At 44.7% G+C, this 17081-nt stretch overlaps 1 protein-coding gene across 6 annotated transcripts in view; it reads left to right on the plus strand.

The window, feature by feature from the left end:
* The first annotated feature begins 2409 nt into the window (after positions 1-2409).
* Stau2 (staufen double-stranded RNA binding protein 2) overlaps positions 2410-17081 on the plus strand; it is a 275907-nt gene continuing 261235 nt past the window's right edge. For 2 of the 6 annotated variants that reach the window (XM_036177473.1, XM_036177474.1), the window contains exons 1-2: positions 3026-3089; positions 12085-12151. In XM_036177473.1, coding sequence (XP_036033366.1) covers positions 12134-12151 — 18 coding nt within the window. In that variant the 5' untranslated portion in view covers positions 3026-3089; positions 12085-12133. Of the gene's footprint in view, positions 2526-2983; positions 3090-11245; positions 11295-12084; positions 12152-17081 lie in introns of those variants that run through there. The other 4 variants (XM_036177469.1, XM_036177468.1, XM_036177471.1 and 1 more) reach the window with 4 other exon arrangements.

Raw genomic sequence — 17081 nt, forward strand, 5'->3', positions numbered from 1 at the left:
CATCAACAAGCAAACCTGTCTCTTGTCTATTCTCTAAGCACTGGAGTTACGGGGATATGTGGGTACACTTTTTAAAGACGTATGTGCTGGGATCTGAGCAGAATCTTGAGCAGTGAGTGCTCCTACCGACAGTACCATCTCCCCAGCTCCGAGTTGCTTTGTTTCAGTCAGTTGCCAATCATCTCGTTATTCTTCCTCCATTATTTTCTATTCTCATAAAATATTATTAGTTTAAGAATAAATACTACAGGCTGGAGAGATGGCTCAGTGGTTAAGAGCACTGGATGCTCGTTCAGAGGACCTGGGTTCAGTTCCCAGCACCCACATGACAGCTTACAACTGTCTGTAACTCCTGTTCCAGGGGATCAAATACCCTCAATCAGACAGACATTCGGACAAAACATCAATGCGCATTAAAAAAAAAAAAAACTTCAAAAAAAGAATAATAAAAAATAAATACCACAACGGCCAGAGATTTATGTGTTTCCCTATAATGTGGGTGCGGTGTCCTGGATAGACTTGACTGGGGTTGCAGGAAATGAAGAAAGGCCAAACAGGCCCAAGGTATGGACAAAAGCTGGGGTCATGTGGGTTGGGCTCTCTGATGGAAGAACAGCAGCTCCCTGGAAGCTAAGCATGTTTATTATGTTAGAGTTCAACAGAGAGGTGGGGTTGTGACGTACAGATAAGTAAAGAATCGGGGTGTAGTAGGCAGCTGGGTCAGGGAGACAGGTTTCCCTAATCTTGGAAGAAGCACTCTCTGAAGGGGGACCAGTATTCAGGACAGAAATATGGGAGTGGGGCCTGGGGGGCTATAGTGGACATTGTCCCCCTACACTATCAATATCCACCCATAGATCAGAGGAAGGCTTTGCCATTTCTTTGAGCCTCACCCCTGGGGGAGTGGGTTGCCATTTCCCCCACGGGTCTGAGCCTCAACGTGGCTTGACATGGCTATGCCCCTGTCAACAGCACACATTCCCTCAGACCTTCCCCCACTCCCAGCCTCATGTCCTGACTTCTTTATGTTGAACAGTTGCAAGTACAGATTCAATAAAACAAACAAACAAACAAACAAACAAACAAAAACCCAAAAAAAACTCCTTTCTAATGACTTGAAAAATATCTGCTCTAATTGGGGTTTCAAGTCCGTTAGAAGAAAAAGTTGACCCAGAAATAAGGTTTTCAGTTAACTTTAACGATCTGAATCAAAGAGAATGAACTTTCTGACCACTCCAGAGTCACTTCTAAATGTATAAACACATCAATTTATTTCAAAACCACTTTCTGTCCACCCACTTGCTGTTGAATGCTGGGACTACAGAGACGGAGGAGACAGAGCCAGCCCCACCACAATGACTGGTTGCCAGCAGACAGGAGAGAAAACAGTGTAATACACTTGCAACGTCAGAGAAGAGGGCATCAAGAGAAGAACGTGGCCTACCGAAAGGAATTAGCTTCTCCGGGAGGCATTTTCTGAATGGCTTTATTCACGATATGTTCAGTGGGTGAAGGGAGGGGAGACTGCAGGGAGAAGAACGCTTGTGGAAAGGAACTGAGGTGGGAGGCTTGCTCCCCTGGCGTGAAGGGCATGTCGTCATTTGAACCATTGAAAATCTGAATGGGGCCTAAGCAGCTGGAAGCCATTAATCAAGGAGTGGTGCCCATTTAGGGAGAAATCCCCAAATTCATTTTGAGAAAGCTGGTGGGAGTGGAAAATGAGAAAGGAGCGTGGGAGACATTTCTGGGAGGCAAATGAAGAGATGGCCTACGTTGCATCACCTGCCACATGCCAGGCTCTGTTTCGAGAGCGTCACAGGTATTGCGCCTATGCATGCATATATTATCACATTTTGTCTCTTTAAGCATTGTAATAGGCCCACAATACTGTCTCACTGGTAGAGTTGGTTTTAAAAGAGTGAAATCACAGGCCCACAGACATTTCCCAGGCAGACAAACGATACTAAGAGGAAACACTGGTAAGAATAATGCCAGTGAGTAACTTTGTCAGCACACAATAATAGTTCTATTTCTAGACTTCTATCATCATATTATTTTTGGTGCCATTTATTTAAAGTACTGAGTTCATAGACCCTAACTAGGTTGACGTTATCTGGCCATACCTAACCCTCATCAAAACCAGGACGAATGAACAAGTAATTTGAGTTTTCTAGCACTCTTCAAAAAAAAAACCAAGGAACTAGGACACTGTTTTAAGATGATCCTCATTTTTGGCTCCAAGGATTTCTTCATGTGGCCACACAATTTTCATTTTTTTTTTTTTTTTGCTGGTGGAGACCGATGCTTGGGCACCCCGCCAACGCCGAGGAGGAGCAGGTGATGAGCGCTCACTAGTGTTTTCAGGTTAAGACAGCGAGCTAACCTCCTCCCCCTCCTCCAGTCTAGAAAGGTGCAGGATCCTCCGATGCGTGCGTCGCACCGCAGCGGAACGGACGCGGGATGGTCGCGCGTCCCCGGCTCAGCAGAGGCGGGTAGTCGGCGAGCCGGGGGTGGTGGGGAGGAAGGTAGGAGACGAGGGTCGGGGACAGGTCTGCCGTGCAGGGGCAGAGAGGCGCCGGCCGGCGGGTGCGGGAGAGGCTGCCTGCCAGGCCGGGGCTGGAGCACCTCTGCAGCCGCGGGCCGGGCGCCGTGCGGTGCACGGTGCGGTCCGCGCGCTCCCCGCAGGCGGCTCCCGGGAGGGGCCTCCGGCGCGACCCGTGCACCCAGGCCCCAGCGCCCTGCGGCGCCCCGGGGCTGCGGGGGGCCGGGCGGCCACCAGGGGGCGGGAGCTGGGCGGCGAACAATGGCCGCTCCACCGAGGCGGGAGGCGGGGCCCGGGTGGAGAGAGGGGCTGGCGCGGCGGGCGGGCGGGCGGGCGAGCGGGTGCGCGCGGCGTGGCGCGGGCGCGCGCGACGCAGGCGGGGGCGCGCGGCGCGGGCCCGGGAGGGCGCGGCGGGAGCGCAGGGCGGCAGGCGGAGGCGGGGGGCGGGAGCCGAGGTGGGAGCCGGCGGCGGCGGCGGCCGAGCGGGGGCAGTTCTCGGGAGCGCTCGCCAATGTGGAGCCGTCTGCCGGGCGTCCGCAGCCCGCAGGTAAATCCCGGTGCGAGCGGCGCCGCCAGGCCCGACTTCCGCCGGCGGGGTCCGAGGCAGAGCGCCGGGAGCCGGCAGGGCCGCCCCTCGCGGCCTCGCTCCCGCGCCGCCCTGGGGGAGGGGAGCGGCGGGGGAGGGGGGCAGTGGGGGGGGCGTGTGCGGCGCGGGCCGTACAGGTGTCCTGAGGGGCGGGGCGGGGCGGGGCGGGGCGGGGGCGCCCGGCGTGATGGGGGGGAGGAGGGAGGGCGCGGGGCGGCGGGGCGGCGGGAGGGCGGGGAGCCGCCGGGGCCTTGCAGGGGCGTCGGGGCGGCGAGGCCGGTCGGCTGCTGGTGGCTATTTCTGTAGAATGGGCAAGTGGCGAAGACGTAACTCTCCGGAATGGGGCAGGGAGGTGGGGCCGAGGGGACAAAATATAGCCTATGACAAGCAAGTTCCGCCGAGCCTCCGGCGAGCTAGCACCGTGACGGCTCGGCTTAAAGGGGTAGTTGGCGGTGGTGACCTTGCCGGGGCGTGGGGAGTTGGGTGAGACACAAAGCTTGGCGGCAGATCCTGCCGGGCGGACAGGGACTCGGGGCTCCGCGGGGGTCTCGGGGGCGTGGGGCAGTGGGGCAGGGCGAGGGGCCAGTTCCGCAGAGGCCATTGAGGCAGTTGAACCAGGAGACCTGGGTAGGGGGTAGGAATGAGAGCCCCGTTGGGTGAGCGCGCCGAGGGGGTGGGGTTGGGGTTGGGGTTGGGGTTGGGGTTGGGGGGCGAGGTCTGGACGTCCCTGCAATTTTTAGGTACAACATTTCGCATTGTGAGCAGATTCCATTATGGATCCCTCCATGGCACCCCTCCAAAGCTTAGAACTTCTTGAGTGGAGATGGACCATCCAATTAGGGTAGACTAGGCAATGATTGCACTTAACAATCTAAAAGAAGGTGGATCTTGCAGAAGTGATAGAGGTTATCCTTTAAACGTACCCTAGTAACCGAAAACCTTCAACTTTGTTGATGCCTACTTGGATTCTGATGTATTCTTATGTTTTCTGAGGGGCAACACTTGAAATCAAAAAGGTGTCGGGCAGGCAAAAGGAGGGTAACACTGTTGAATTCATTAGGATGTTTCTTCCCCATCCTTTCTTAAGATGATTCAAATATACTGATCTGGATAGAACTATAGTGGAAAAGTATAATTCAATTAAAAAAAAAACCCCAAAAACTAAGACTCTGCTAGATTGTTTTTTTTAAACATAGCAAGTCTTTATCTTGTTTTACTGGAAACTCGAAGTATCACTTGATTATGAATTTACTGCAGGCCTGTATTAATTGATAATGCCCAACTGCATGCATGATGTGTGTGTGGCCATGGTGTCAGTCCTGGGCACCTCTATTTCATGTCATGAAATGGCAGTGGTATACGAAACTTACTTCTAAGTGGTGTTTAGTTGGTCAGGTATAGAGTATTATTCCACACAAATGACTGTTTTTCCTTAAGAAACAATGTTTGAATTTGTGAAAATGTTGCTATTCAACCCAAGTAGGTAAGTTTCAAGTAGCATAAAATTTTTTTAATTTCCTATTTAGAAACAATTTCAGCTTTCAGGAAAGTTGCAAGAATAAGAACATTGCAAAGAACATCCTTGTAACTTTCATCCAGATTTACCTGTTACCTACCTTTATGCCCATTTATTATTTACTCTTTGCCACTTACACGATCATCCCCCCCCCCCTCCCCGCACTATTTATTGGTAAGATAGGTATATTATAACCCCTTGCTTCTAGATACTGGAATTTTATATTTTACCTTACTTGGCTTACCTGGAATGAAGTTCTAGGGAAGAATGAGACCTCCTTCTCTACAAAATTGCAAACTAAGATAGGACTGTCTTGGTGGCTCAGTGGGTAAGGACGCTCATCACTGAGCCTGGACACACTTGTGGAGGTCAGAGGGCAACTTGTGTGAGTTGACTGTTGTCTTCTACCACGTGGGTCCTGGGGGTCCAATTCAGGTCAAATTCAGATTGGGAGCTTCAGGACAACCGAGGCTATGTACTAAGAGTCATTTCTCTCTGCACCTGGTGGGGCTTTGGGCTGAAACTCTTGGGAGTTGTCCTCTGACCTCCACATTCCCACTGTGGCATTTTAATGTCCCCACTCATATGTACGCATGCACACACAAAAATAGACATTAAAAATAAAAAGGATAGTAATGGAAGTTTTAAATACAAAGACAGTACAGAAAGTGTCCAAGAGTGAGTAGTTGGTGAAAATATTGGAATTGTTTTTGTACCTAACTTCTTTAGTAATTTTTTAAAATTAGAAGTTATTTCATGTGTGTGTACATATTTTCCTGTACATATGTGTATGCACCATGTGCACTTCTACGTTTGCTCACGGAAGCCAGAAGAGAGCATTGGATCCCCTGGAACTGCAGTTACAGACAGTTGTGAGCTGCTGTGTGAGTCTGGGAGTCAAACCCAGGGCCTTTGGAAGAGGAGCCAGTGCTTCACCACTGAGCCATGTCTCCAGCCCCATCATTAGTATTTTTTTAAAAAAAAATATTTTTATGTGCATTTGTGTTTTTGCCATGGGTGTCGAGGTGCCCTGAAACTGGAGTTACAGACAGGTGTGAGCTGCCATGTGGGTGCTGGGAATTGAACCCAGGTCCTCTGGAAGAGCAGTCAGCGCTCTTAAAACCTCTAAGCCATCTTTCCAGCCCCCCATTATCATTAGTATTCTTATAGCTCCTTGTGGTGCTGGAGTTTGAACCCAGATGCTCCCATAGGCTAGGAAGTTGCTAGCACTGGACTATATCACAGCCCGTCTCCTCCATCATCATCATCATCATCATCATCATCATCATCATCATCGTGTGTCATACACTCTGCTGGTTAGCTTCGATCGTCTCTGAGCTCCCAGGGCTTCCCGCCTCAGCCTCCCTGTACTACTGTACCTAGCTTTTACTTCATTTCTTTTATGCTGAATGCTTTGTGTGTGATCATTTATATTCCTGGAAAGAAAACTGTCTGTTGATAATGCAAAGTTGAACTATCTTTTAATACCAGACTGCATGGAGAAATAGGCTGCGTGATCAATCACATTGAAATAGTGTGTCTCATAGGTGTTCCAGGAAATATTAGAGGAGTGTTACCCATAATAGTTACAGTTCATGCTTATGTCACCAATCGACTTTGAATATTTCCCCAAAGTTCTATAGAGCTGCCCTAGATATTAAATGCTTGACATCTGTTGCTGTTGTTGAGTTTGCTGTGGAGCCAAGGATAATCCCTGCCTCTACTTCCCAAGTCCTAGGATTGCAGGCTTGTGCCAGTACAGCCCTTGACTTTGGCCCAGAAAAGTTTTGTAAGAAGGTAGATCTTTCATAATTTAGTGTGCAGTGAAGAGGACTTTGAACCTGTCCGAACTGGGTGTTAATCGTAGCAGTGCGTATGTGGCTGTTTGTAGATAACCCAACCTGTAGAGAAATGGATGTATGACCGCATCTCAAATTAATGGGGGGTAAATGACTATAAACATGGCACAGTGTTAGCACGTGTCATGGGCTTGTGTCTGGTAGTAGTTTTTTTCCCCTTTTTTCTTGGCTTTAACTAGTGTAGTTCAGTAAACTGTGCTCAGAAACTTTTCACTGGCTTTTAGGAAATACTGACATAATTGGATTTTCTTTAATAGATTTTTTTAGGAGGTACCTACTTAAAAAATTAAAATGAAAAGTGTTTTTTTTTTTTTTTGAAGTTTAAAAGACTTACTTATTTAATGTGTTTTGTCTGCATGTATGTGCACCATGTTTGTGACTGGTGCTTGAGGAGCCAGGAGAAGGCATTGCCCCCCACCCCCCAAACCAGAGTTACCGGCAGTTGTGAGACATCTTGTGGTTGATGGGACCGAGGTTTTCTGCAAGAGCATCAAGTTCTTAACCAGGGAGCCAGCATTTTTAAAAAAAATTATTTAACTTTATTTGATGTGCATTGGTGTGAAAGTGTCAGATCCCCCTAGAATGGAGTTACAGACGGTTGTGAGCTGCCATCTGGGTGCTGCGAATTGAACCCAGGTCCTCTGGAAGAGCAGTCTGTACTCCCAACTGCTGAGCCAGCTCTCCAGCCCCTAGGGAATCACATTTTTAAAGTATGAATTCTACAGGTTCGTTAGAGTAAGAAGCTTTGGATTGATACTTAGTTTTGTGCAGTTTGTAGCCTCTCAGTGAGAGGTCAGCAAAGGTGACATGTGACTAGAATTCCACCATCTGTAGGATGGGTCCTGATGTAAAGTGTTTATAAATACGCCACTTCTTAAAACTGCATTTATTGAGGGTTATATACATTTAACTTCATAGCTTTTAATTTACCATGGGCAAATCATGATAAAAAGTGGACTGTTAAATCACAGATATAGTTGGACCTTACAGTCCTCATGAGCTGCAGGTCTCCCCTTATTGTAGTCCCGGTAGACGCCTCACCTGTTGTCCTTTGGTAGCCTGGAATCTGGAGCTCCATGTCCTCATGTGCCTGCCTGGCTATGACTGTCGGGCATTTGGGACATGTGACTAGGTTTCTGTAGTGGTGCTTAGTCATAATGGGATTGAACTGTAGCTGGGAACTCTTGACATAGGATGGAGAGGTAGATTTTATGAGACCACAGACAACATAGAGTTACTTTGGGTCTTTTTGATATATCTTGATTTTTAAAAATCATATTGTTTAAAATGTAGGGCAGGAAACTGGGCTTATCTTTAAAGAAGAAACAAAGTCTTAAAGATGTATGCTGCTTTGAAATTCTGAACTGTCCATGGTATAGCTATAAATAATTTTTATATTGTTGTAAATCTAAAATAGATAGCTTGTTTGATGAAAAAAATAATTTTAGAATAGTATCCAATTACTGGTGTTATTATAGATACAATAGTTATGTTTCAGTTTATATAGCTCATTATAATTGTGAAAGAAAGGCCTATAGTATATATTCTTTTAAATGAATGGATGTTTTCATTTTTAAAAAAGATCCATTTATGTATTTTATGTATGTGGGTGTTTTATATGCATGTACATTTGCACACCAGAAGAGGTCATTGAGTCCGGAGAGATTACAGTTATAGATGATCATGACCCACCATGTGGGTGCTGGGAATTGAACTCAGGTACTCTAAAAGAGCAGCTAGTGCTCTTAACCACTGAGCCATCTCTCCATCCCTGGCATTTTTATTTTTTGTAATGTCAAAAAATATCTTGTGTATCAAGATTGGAACTTAAGAAAGTCTTCGGTATCTTACTTCCTGAAGTCACCCACATTGCCACATTGTAGCATTAAAGGAATACATACAGGTCTGTCTATAAGTATTTTTACTATTTAGACATATGCTAAATAGAAGATAATGGGTCACAGAGTTGATGAGTGTAAAAGCTGAATTTTAGAAGGTAACAGGTACCAAACCACTCAGATGCTTTTAGTGCTTTTTTTATACTTTCATCTTCCAAAAGAATTGCCTTGTTTAAAAAGTAGATTAAATTAAAAAATCTTTTGAATGAGTGTTTTACCTACCTATGTACCTCACAAGTGTGCAGTAGCCTCAGGCAAGAACAGTGTCAGGTGCTCCGAGACTAGAGTTCCAGGTGGTCATGAGTTGTCATGTGGGTGCTGGAAATACTGTTATCCTCAGAGCTGTCTCTCCAGCCCTCACTCCCCAAGTGCATTATTTCCATTAAAAAGAAGTTGATTGGGTTTAATTATAGCTTGTTATTTTAACACCATTTGAGGAATGCTGCACTTAAATTTTTTTTTTGTTTGTTTCTGTTTTTGTTTTTGTTTTTGGAGACAGAGTTTCTCTGTGTAGCCCTGGCTGTTTTGGATCTCTCTCTGTAGACCAGGCTGGCCTCGAACTCACAGAGATCCACCTGCCTCTGCCTCCCGTGTGCTGAGATTAAAGGCATGCACCACCACCATTTGGCTTAAAAAATATTTTAAAAGTGTTCCCTGATAACTTCATAGGAAACACACACACTCACACACACACACACACTAATTTGATCATAGCACCTTCACCTTCAAATTTCTCATTTCCCTGGACCCTCTCAATGTTTACCCTTCCCACTTTCACATTTTCCTCCTCCTCCTTCCTCTTCGTCCTCTTTTCCTTTTAGTAACACACAGTCCAATTAGTGTTTCCTGCATGTGCATGGGCAACCACACTACCTAAGAAAAATGACTCTTTTGCCCTGGCAGCTGACTATCAGTTTCTGATAGCTCCTCAGGGAGAGGTGGGATCTCACGAGTACCTTCCCCATCCGTGCTGCAGTTATTGACTGGCTTGGTCTTGGACAGATGACCCTCACCGCTGTGAGTTCATGATGCCATTGATGGCTGTGACATGTCCAGAGGCGGTATGTCAGAGCACTCCACTGTCCTCTGATTCTTCATCCCTGCCCCTTCTTCCCTGATGCTCCCTGAGCCTTGTGGGGTTGGTAAAGATGTCTCACTCAGCACTGCTTTCTCAGTCTCTTAGTCTCAGCACTTTGACCAGTTATGAGTCTCTGTAATGGTAACTTTTAAATTAACTTTAGAACTAAAAATAGAAATGTTTAAATTTTGGAGTTTATCACTTTTGAATACTAATATTTTTCATTTGCTTATACTGAACAGGGATTTTATTTTAGGCTGGTGTCCAAAGCCACAAAGCAGTGTTGAATTTTAGAGTCGAATTGCTGGGATGTTTTATTTATTATTGCATAATAAATTGTCCCAGACTATAAGGGCTTAGCAGTAAACATTATGTTGCACTTTCTATGGCTAAGCTTCCTTTGGCCTCTCTCTTTCTTTGTTTTCTTTTCTCTTTCTCTTTCTTTCTTTCTTTTTTGTTTTTTGTTTGTTTGAGGCAGGGTTTCTCTGTATACCCTTGGCTGTCCTGGATCTTGCTTTGTAGACCAGGTTAGCCTCCAACTCACAGACTTCTCTGCCTCCCAGTGCTGGGACTAAAGATGTATACCACTATGCCCTGCTCTCTGGTCTTATGTATGAGTTTGCCTGCAGGCTTTCCACAGGGGCTCCCGTCACATCTGGAACACGACTGGATGTGCTTTCTCATGTGGCTCTTGGCCGAATTCCAGTTTGGCGTTTGTGGATTGAAAGCCTTGGTCTTTGCTGGCTGCTGACCCTCCCTTCTGTCACTTCTTGGCTGTGTGTGCCTTTCCAAACAGTAGCTCTCACAATAGGTGTTTGGGCTCCTTCAGTGCAGATGCGCAAGAGATGGGTGCATCTGAGACTTCTACAACCCCATCACAGAAGTGATACCTGGTTATTTCTGCTGTCTTACATTCCTTAGATGCTGCCTTCCACTTTTACTCTTTAAAGGCTAAAGAAGAGATTGGGTGGGGGGTGCTTACAATAATTTGACCAGGGCTCAGAAAGTTATCTGACTGGAACTAAAAATCACCAGTAGCCAGGTCTTCTGTGACTATCATTCCCTTAGAAAATTTGAAAAGCAAAAGAAGTAAAAAATACAGATGCTGAAAACACTTGTAAGCAGTCTTTTAAAATTACAAAGTAATTACGTGTGCATGCACACATATAATGCTTATGAGTGCATGCAAGTGTGAGTGCCCATGCTCGTGTGTAGCAGCCAGAAGATAATGTTGGGTAGCCTGCTGTTTTTGGCTGGGCTGGCTGTGAGAGTGCCGGTACCCTGTCTCTGCATCCTTCCCTCAGGCACTGGGGTGACAGGTTCATAGGGCTGCGCTGCTCAACTTTTTACTTGGTGCTGGGCGTCTGAGCTCACACGTCATGCTTTCTCAGTAAGCATTCTTACCCACTGAGCCCTATCTCCAACTTAACAATAATTTTGGATTGAGTCCAGTGTGCATCTTGAGAAAGGGATAGACCAGTATGTGTGCATGTCTGAGTATATGGACCTTTGCTTCTGAGGGTGAGCAAGGTCAACCTTAACAATTTCCCAACAAAAATTTCTGCCTAAGTGATAGGATTTAACCTTTTTGCTGTGTTGTTTAGAAATTTTTGTAATGACAGGTACAGGTACATTATTTATATTTTAGGTGAATTTTCCCCTTATGAGCCCATGCTTTATTTATTTATAAATTCATGTTTTTCTTCCTTCCTTTGGCATCTATTTAAAAATTAAATATAGAAGAGATTTACCACATGAAATGAGTCAGAAACAAGGTGTCAGCCCCTAAGGAAAGTAAATCCACATTTAGCAATGGTGGGTATATTACAATAGAGATTTAAAATAGTATTTCTGGTTATGTGGGGGGGGTATGTGCACACACGTGTTGGTGCCCTTGGAGGCCAGAGGTGCTGGTGTTACAGGTGTTTGTGAGCTGCCCTGTGTGGGTGCTGGTGACTGAACTCCAGTGTTCTCAAGAGCAGAGTGTGCTTTTAACTGCCTAGTAACCTCTCCCACTCCAGTGATTTTTTTTAAAGCAAACTTTATGTGTGTACTCTTTTTGTATTAATAATAATAAAAGCAAATGCCTCTCTATATAATTGTATGTATTAGTTTTATAACATTAAAGAGAATACTTGTGTGTGTTGCATCTTCTTGAGGGGTTGGGTTCAGAGTTGTTCAAAACCTGACTGGAGGAAGGGGTTACATGTTAAATGTTGATCTGAAGCATTCAGCATTGCAGACAGCTTCCCTTTTGCTTGGATTGCCTTTAAGAATTCCAGAACAAGAAGGAATTTAAGGTTCAATAGTCTCAATTGGCACTACTTGTTATGGTGGCCACTGGTCATGGGTGTTTACTGAAGTTAAAATTAACGTGCAGGAAAATTAAACATTGGCTTTCTTGGTTGCGCTAGCCACATTTTATATACTTGCATACATGGCTACTGGGTTGGATTGCACAAATACAGGACCTTTTAATCATGCAAGTTCTATAATAATCTGAATGACTCCATTTTATATTGATTTTGATAAAGAGCATGTATTTAAAATACTCAGTCATTGAAGTTACTAAGTCGAACCTTATTTCTTAATTTTCATTTTCCAGTTTATTGGAGCCGTGAGGGATACAGCAGTTTGATCTGTATTGTCTTAACATGCTTCAAATAAACCAGGTGAGTTTGTATAAGGCATGTCACATTTACATGGTGCTTTTGCCTAGACTGTGGGACACTGACACTCAGCTCTCCAACTGTAACCTGAATGCTTTCTGGAGAGTACATCCTGTGTGGGCACTACTGTGCAGAGCAGGCTGCTTGGGGCCACAGCAGTAGTCCTGAAAGCTGAGAATGCCCAAGTGTGCAGGACAAAGGCTGATCTGTCCCTTCCTGATGTCACATCCTCCTGGATGTGCTGGTGTATTCCTGACAACGGTGGTCACGATGTAGCTAGCACCACTTGAAAAAGTGATTCTTTTTCTAGGGCATTTCCATGGGCTACAAAGTGTACTTCTAAACAAACTGTGATGTGTAATACTGTAGACCACTGAAAGAAGTTTTCCTTAGGTCTTGGCATTCCTCTAAGAACTGCATACACTAAAAAAATTTCCTTTCTTGAGCAAATAATGCAATATTGTAGCTCCAATATTACAGATTATTTCTTAGTTTCTTTTGTTTGTGAATCAAAGTAGAAGCGATTACTGTTTTCTGTGATTTAATAACTAATCCCATCGATCCCCTCCATACCCACTTTCACCCACCTTACTTAAGCACTCTCTGGTTCCTGTACCCTGACAGAAATATCTAGTGACTTCTAAGCTTAGCTGATTGGGCCTTTCTTAGTTAGAATCATGCTGTCGTTAACAGTTTTACCTCTAATGTAGTTCCTTCACACATCACAAACTTTGTATCTGATACCTCGTGTCTGGGTTGGGCAAGGCCATTCTGGCTTGAGGACTTGTTCTGCGTAGGCTATCATGGACTGTATTGTCTACTCTTTACTCATTTGGGTTTACCTGACCCCCAAGTCTAGTGTATATCACAGTACCCTGCCTTTTTACTTATTTGCATTATGGCATTTATAGTTATAAAATATGAAAATACAGCCTTCCTTCTGTATCTGCATAAATCTTTGGTAACACATTTGTAGTTTCAATCAGCCATAGGTTGAAAATATTAAACAGCAAGTTCCTTCTGTTAGACTTTTCCCCTTGACATTATTCCCTAAACAGTGAGTTGTACATAGCATCAGTATCACACTAGGTATTATATATAAGTAACTTGACGATGATAGAAAGTATACAGGGTAAATTGTATGAACTGTGTGTATGCTGAGCATTTAAGAGGCCTGAGCGTCTGCAGGTTTTTGTCTCTAAGGGAAACTGAGGGATGACTGGATTTGTTGTCTCCTTTGCTAAGGTAGACTGCATGAAGATGGTGGTTTTGCTTGTTTATTCTAGTTCTAGGTTCAGATAATTTCTTTTCTTAAAAATATAATCATTCGTGAATGAATGAATATTAATGTTGTTACTAAAGCTAACAGGTCTCTGTTTGTTTTCACAGTATCTACATAATTGTGTTATTCATTCAGGAATTTTATAATCTTGCATTATACAAGTGCCATTTATATAAAAGCTGTCTGATGTTCTTTGATTTCCCTCCTCCCCTCCACCACATACACACACATGCACACGCACACGCATTCTCACACACACAGAAGTTTTCTTGTCGAATTGGAAGTACCAGTGTGACCCGGGAGGCTTGTCTAGACTCTTGTGGGTGCAAAGGTGTCATCCAGTGATTTCCAGCAGCTCTTTGTTGCCACCCTGGGTACAGGAGAACAATTTGTTTCATACTTTTGTATAGACAGGTAAAAATGATTTACTAATGAGGATTTACTTACTTGCTACTTTGCACATCATTGAATTAGGCATTGTAAACAATTCCTTGGGATTTGCCTAGAAATGTGAAGTGGTGGTCAGAGATGGATCAAGTCAGCTGTAAAGACATGGGTTCCTGGGACCAACTAGGGACTCCGTATTACCATTATTGACTAAGTTTCACTCTTCAAAGTGTTCAAGCCAGAGAGGAATAGTTCATAGTTGCGAATAGTAGAGGCTGTAACGACTTTCTCATTGGCTAAGCTTAAATTTGAAACACTAAACGTACAAGTGACTTTTATTTTGTACTGTTTTCATGCCAATTGCTTTCTCACAAGAAGGAGGGTTTGCAAGATGGAAGTAAAGAGGGGTGAAAAGGATTTAAGCTATCCCTATGAAGCAGTGAAGATTTGACTGTTGACTTTAATGCTCTCTCTACGGTTAGTTTAAGTATTTATTTGGGAGGACCCCCCTCCAGTTATGCTCAAATAACGCACCTTTTTCTTGTCTTAACAAATTCTTTGGTATCCACTACTAAAATTGATTAAAATTGAGTACATACAAATACCTGCATTATGCTATGTCATCTAATAATTGATATTAAATCTAACACTATTATTTGTGAAATAAAGGAATGCGTTGTTCTATTATAGCAATGACATTTTCTACCTTTGAATTGCCATCTTCATTTTTGCTTTTGCCTTTTAAGAAAATATGTTGTACTAAAAAAGGGCAGGTCTCATGGGAAGATGCTTTTAAAAGTGGGTTCATGGAATTGGAAAGGAAGATGTCAGAACGGGGAGGTGCGGCCTGCCTCAGCCGGTTGCCACCACTAGGCCAGTGCTGCCTGCTTGGCTGCCATGCATGTCTTTGCTGAGTAGGTCATTAGGCCACTGGGAGGCTGGGTGGAGGGCCTAGTCTGCCACTGTTGCTACCGCCACTGCTTGCTTTACAACCACCATAGTCATGCCAGGCGACTGGCAGGGCAGCAGGTGCTGAGGGCAGGGTGGTGTGCTGCAGCCTGGAGCTCGTGCCCTAGACACAGTGCCTTGCTCCACAGTCACCCTGACTGAGCAGCAGCAGGATGCTGGAGATGAAGAGTGGTTCATTTTCTGGATTGAGTCTCCTTGAGGGACTTCCATGGACTTACGTTCTGCTGCTGGAGACCATGTTGGTGTCTGTGCTCCGTGCTGCTGCCAGAAGCCAAATTGAGGTCCATTGTTGGTGGTGCCTCTGGAGACCATGCTGCTCATCTCTGCTGCCAGTGGGGACCAGGTTGATGTCCAGGATTCCTGCTGCCACCAGAAACCATGGGAAAGGAGCATAGGCCATGGTCTGTGCTGCCGCTGGCTGCCATGAACAGTGAAACTGGAAGCTTGCTTTGCACTGGTATCGATGACTGCAGATGTATAACAGAATGAGAGACATAAGGCTTCTGTGTCAACCCCTTCAAAACCAACAAAATCCACACACCTCCCCAAAACAGTCCAGATGGAAGCTACTGAAGAGAGCCCTTAGAAACTGTGGTAAAGATGCTGAAGTGTAGCTCTTCACAGTTGATGGCTTCTGGTGGGTGGGGGGTGGGGAAGGACTCAGTTTTCTTTAGGGGCTTGCCACTGGGAGTTTGACCATGCTCCAGTGAGTATGTGGGCAATGCAGAATGGACTTGCTGGGGTTTTGGGAGTGGGAGGGCACAAGGATGGGAGGGTGGACCTGGGAGGAAAGGGAAGTGAGTGTGATGGGGTGCATTGTGTGACATTCCCAAATAATGCGAAGTCTGTTCTTTACGTATGACTTACGCCATAGAAAAATGGGTGATGCGGATGAGAACAAGAAAAGTCACAAGACGTCCACACCTGTTACAGACAGGGTCACCGCTAGCATTTTTGACATGTATACTTAAAGTGCTTTATGAAGCTATATTCCTTTGTGAATATGCTGTTTTTGCAAATGCACTATACCATGTTTAAAATTCTGGAGTAATTTTATCATCTTTAATTTAGAAATGCTAAAGCTTACTTAACCAAGCCCTTATTAGAGACATTGGCATATAAGTCTGAAAATACACAATTCTATTTACTAATAGGCTAGGAGATGCCCATTCCCTTTCCGCTCGGACACATCTCCCACTTCGGCTGTCTGTCTGACAGTGGTTTTAGATTGCATTTCCATGACTTGTTTTTCTCCCACTTCTTTTTCTTGTTGTGTTTTGCCTTTGTGTCTACTGTTGCCCCTTTTTATTTGTAAACAACAGTCCTTGAACTGTAAACATAATTTGTAAAATGAATTGTTCAACAAGTAACTCAAGGGAATTCACTAGCTTTCCAGGATATATCAGAGGAGGCATGGTCTGTTTATGGCTTTTCTTCCTGATATAACTTCCTAAGGAGAGAAACTTCTTTTCACATTAAGCTGCAGCAGTGTAAGTTAATGAAATACCCGTGCTGAGTAGTGTTAAATGAATGGCTGAAATAGAGCCATTTTTTGTGGGTAGGCATTGGAGGGAAACTTGATAGGCCAGGGTATCCTAAGGGGTTGGAGAAGTCTGTAGTAGACAGTAAAGGAGACAGTTGTAGCACTGGCAGAGCGTTTTCAAGGATCTCAGCTTGAGAGTAGATGTTAGAATAGGGAAGTGGAGAGGAAGCCTGAAGGCCTGCATAAAGTAGAGTGCAAAAGAGTACTGGAGCCCTTAGGGCAAGAGGAGCCAAGGGCTACCATGATAGTTATTCCATGTCTGCTATGAAGATAGGCTGTGGGAGTTTAAAGTATGAGGATGCCTGTCTCAGGTTTGTGGTGAGGAGCCACCAAGTTAGTGGAACATGTTGCTTGACACTGGCCCTGTTACTACCATTATTACCATTAATTTTACTAATAATATTGCTGTTGGTGCCAGACTCTGGGAATTGGTAAAAGGACAGTAAAGGACAGGTATTCAGATAGGTCATTTAGTGTTTTGAGAAATGAACCACTTGAGACCTGTGGTGGTTTAAATAGGTATGGCTCCTATGGATTCATGTGTTTAAATGCTTGGCCCATAGGGAGTGGCACTATTAGGAGGTGTAGTTTTGTTGGAGGAAGTGTGTCACTGTGGAGGTGGGCTTTGAGGTCTCTCTCTCTCATATTCATCTATCTATCTATCTATCTATCTATCTATCTATCTATCTATTATTATTATATGCTCAAGCCATTCTCATAGTGGTACAGTCTCCTTCTGCTGCCTGCAGATC

This window comes from Onychomys torridus, chromosome 2 (genome assembly GCF_903995425.1).
Source record: "Onychomys torridus chromosome 2, mOncTor1.1, whole genome shotgun sequence".
NCBI lineage: Eukaryota > Metazoa > Chordata > Mammalia > Rodentia > Cricetidae > Onychomys > Onychomys torridus.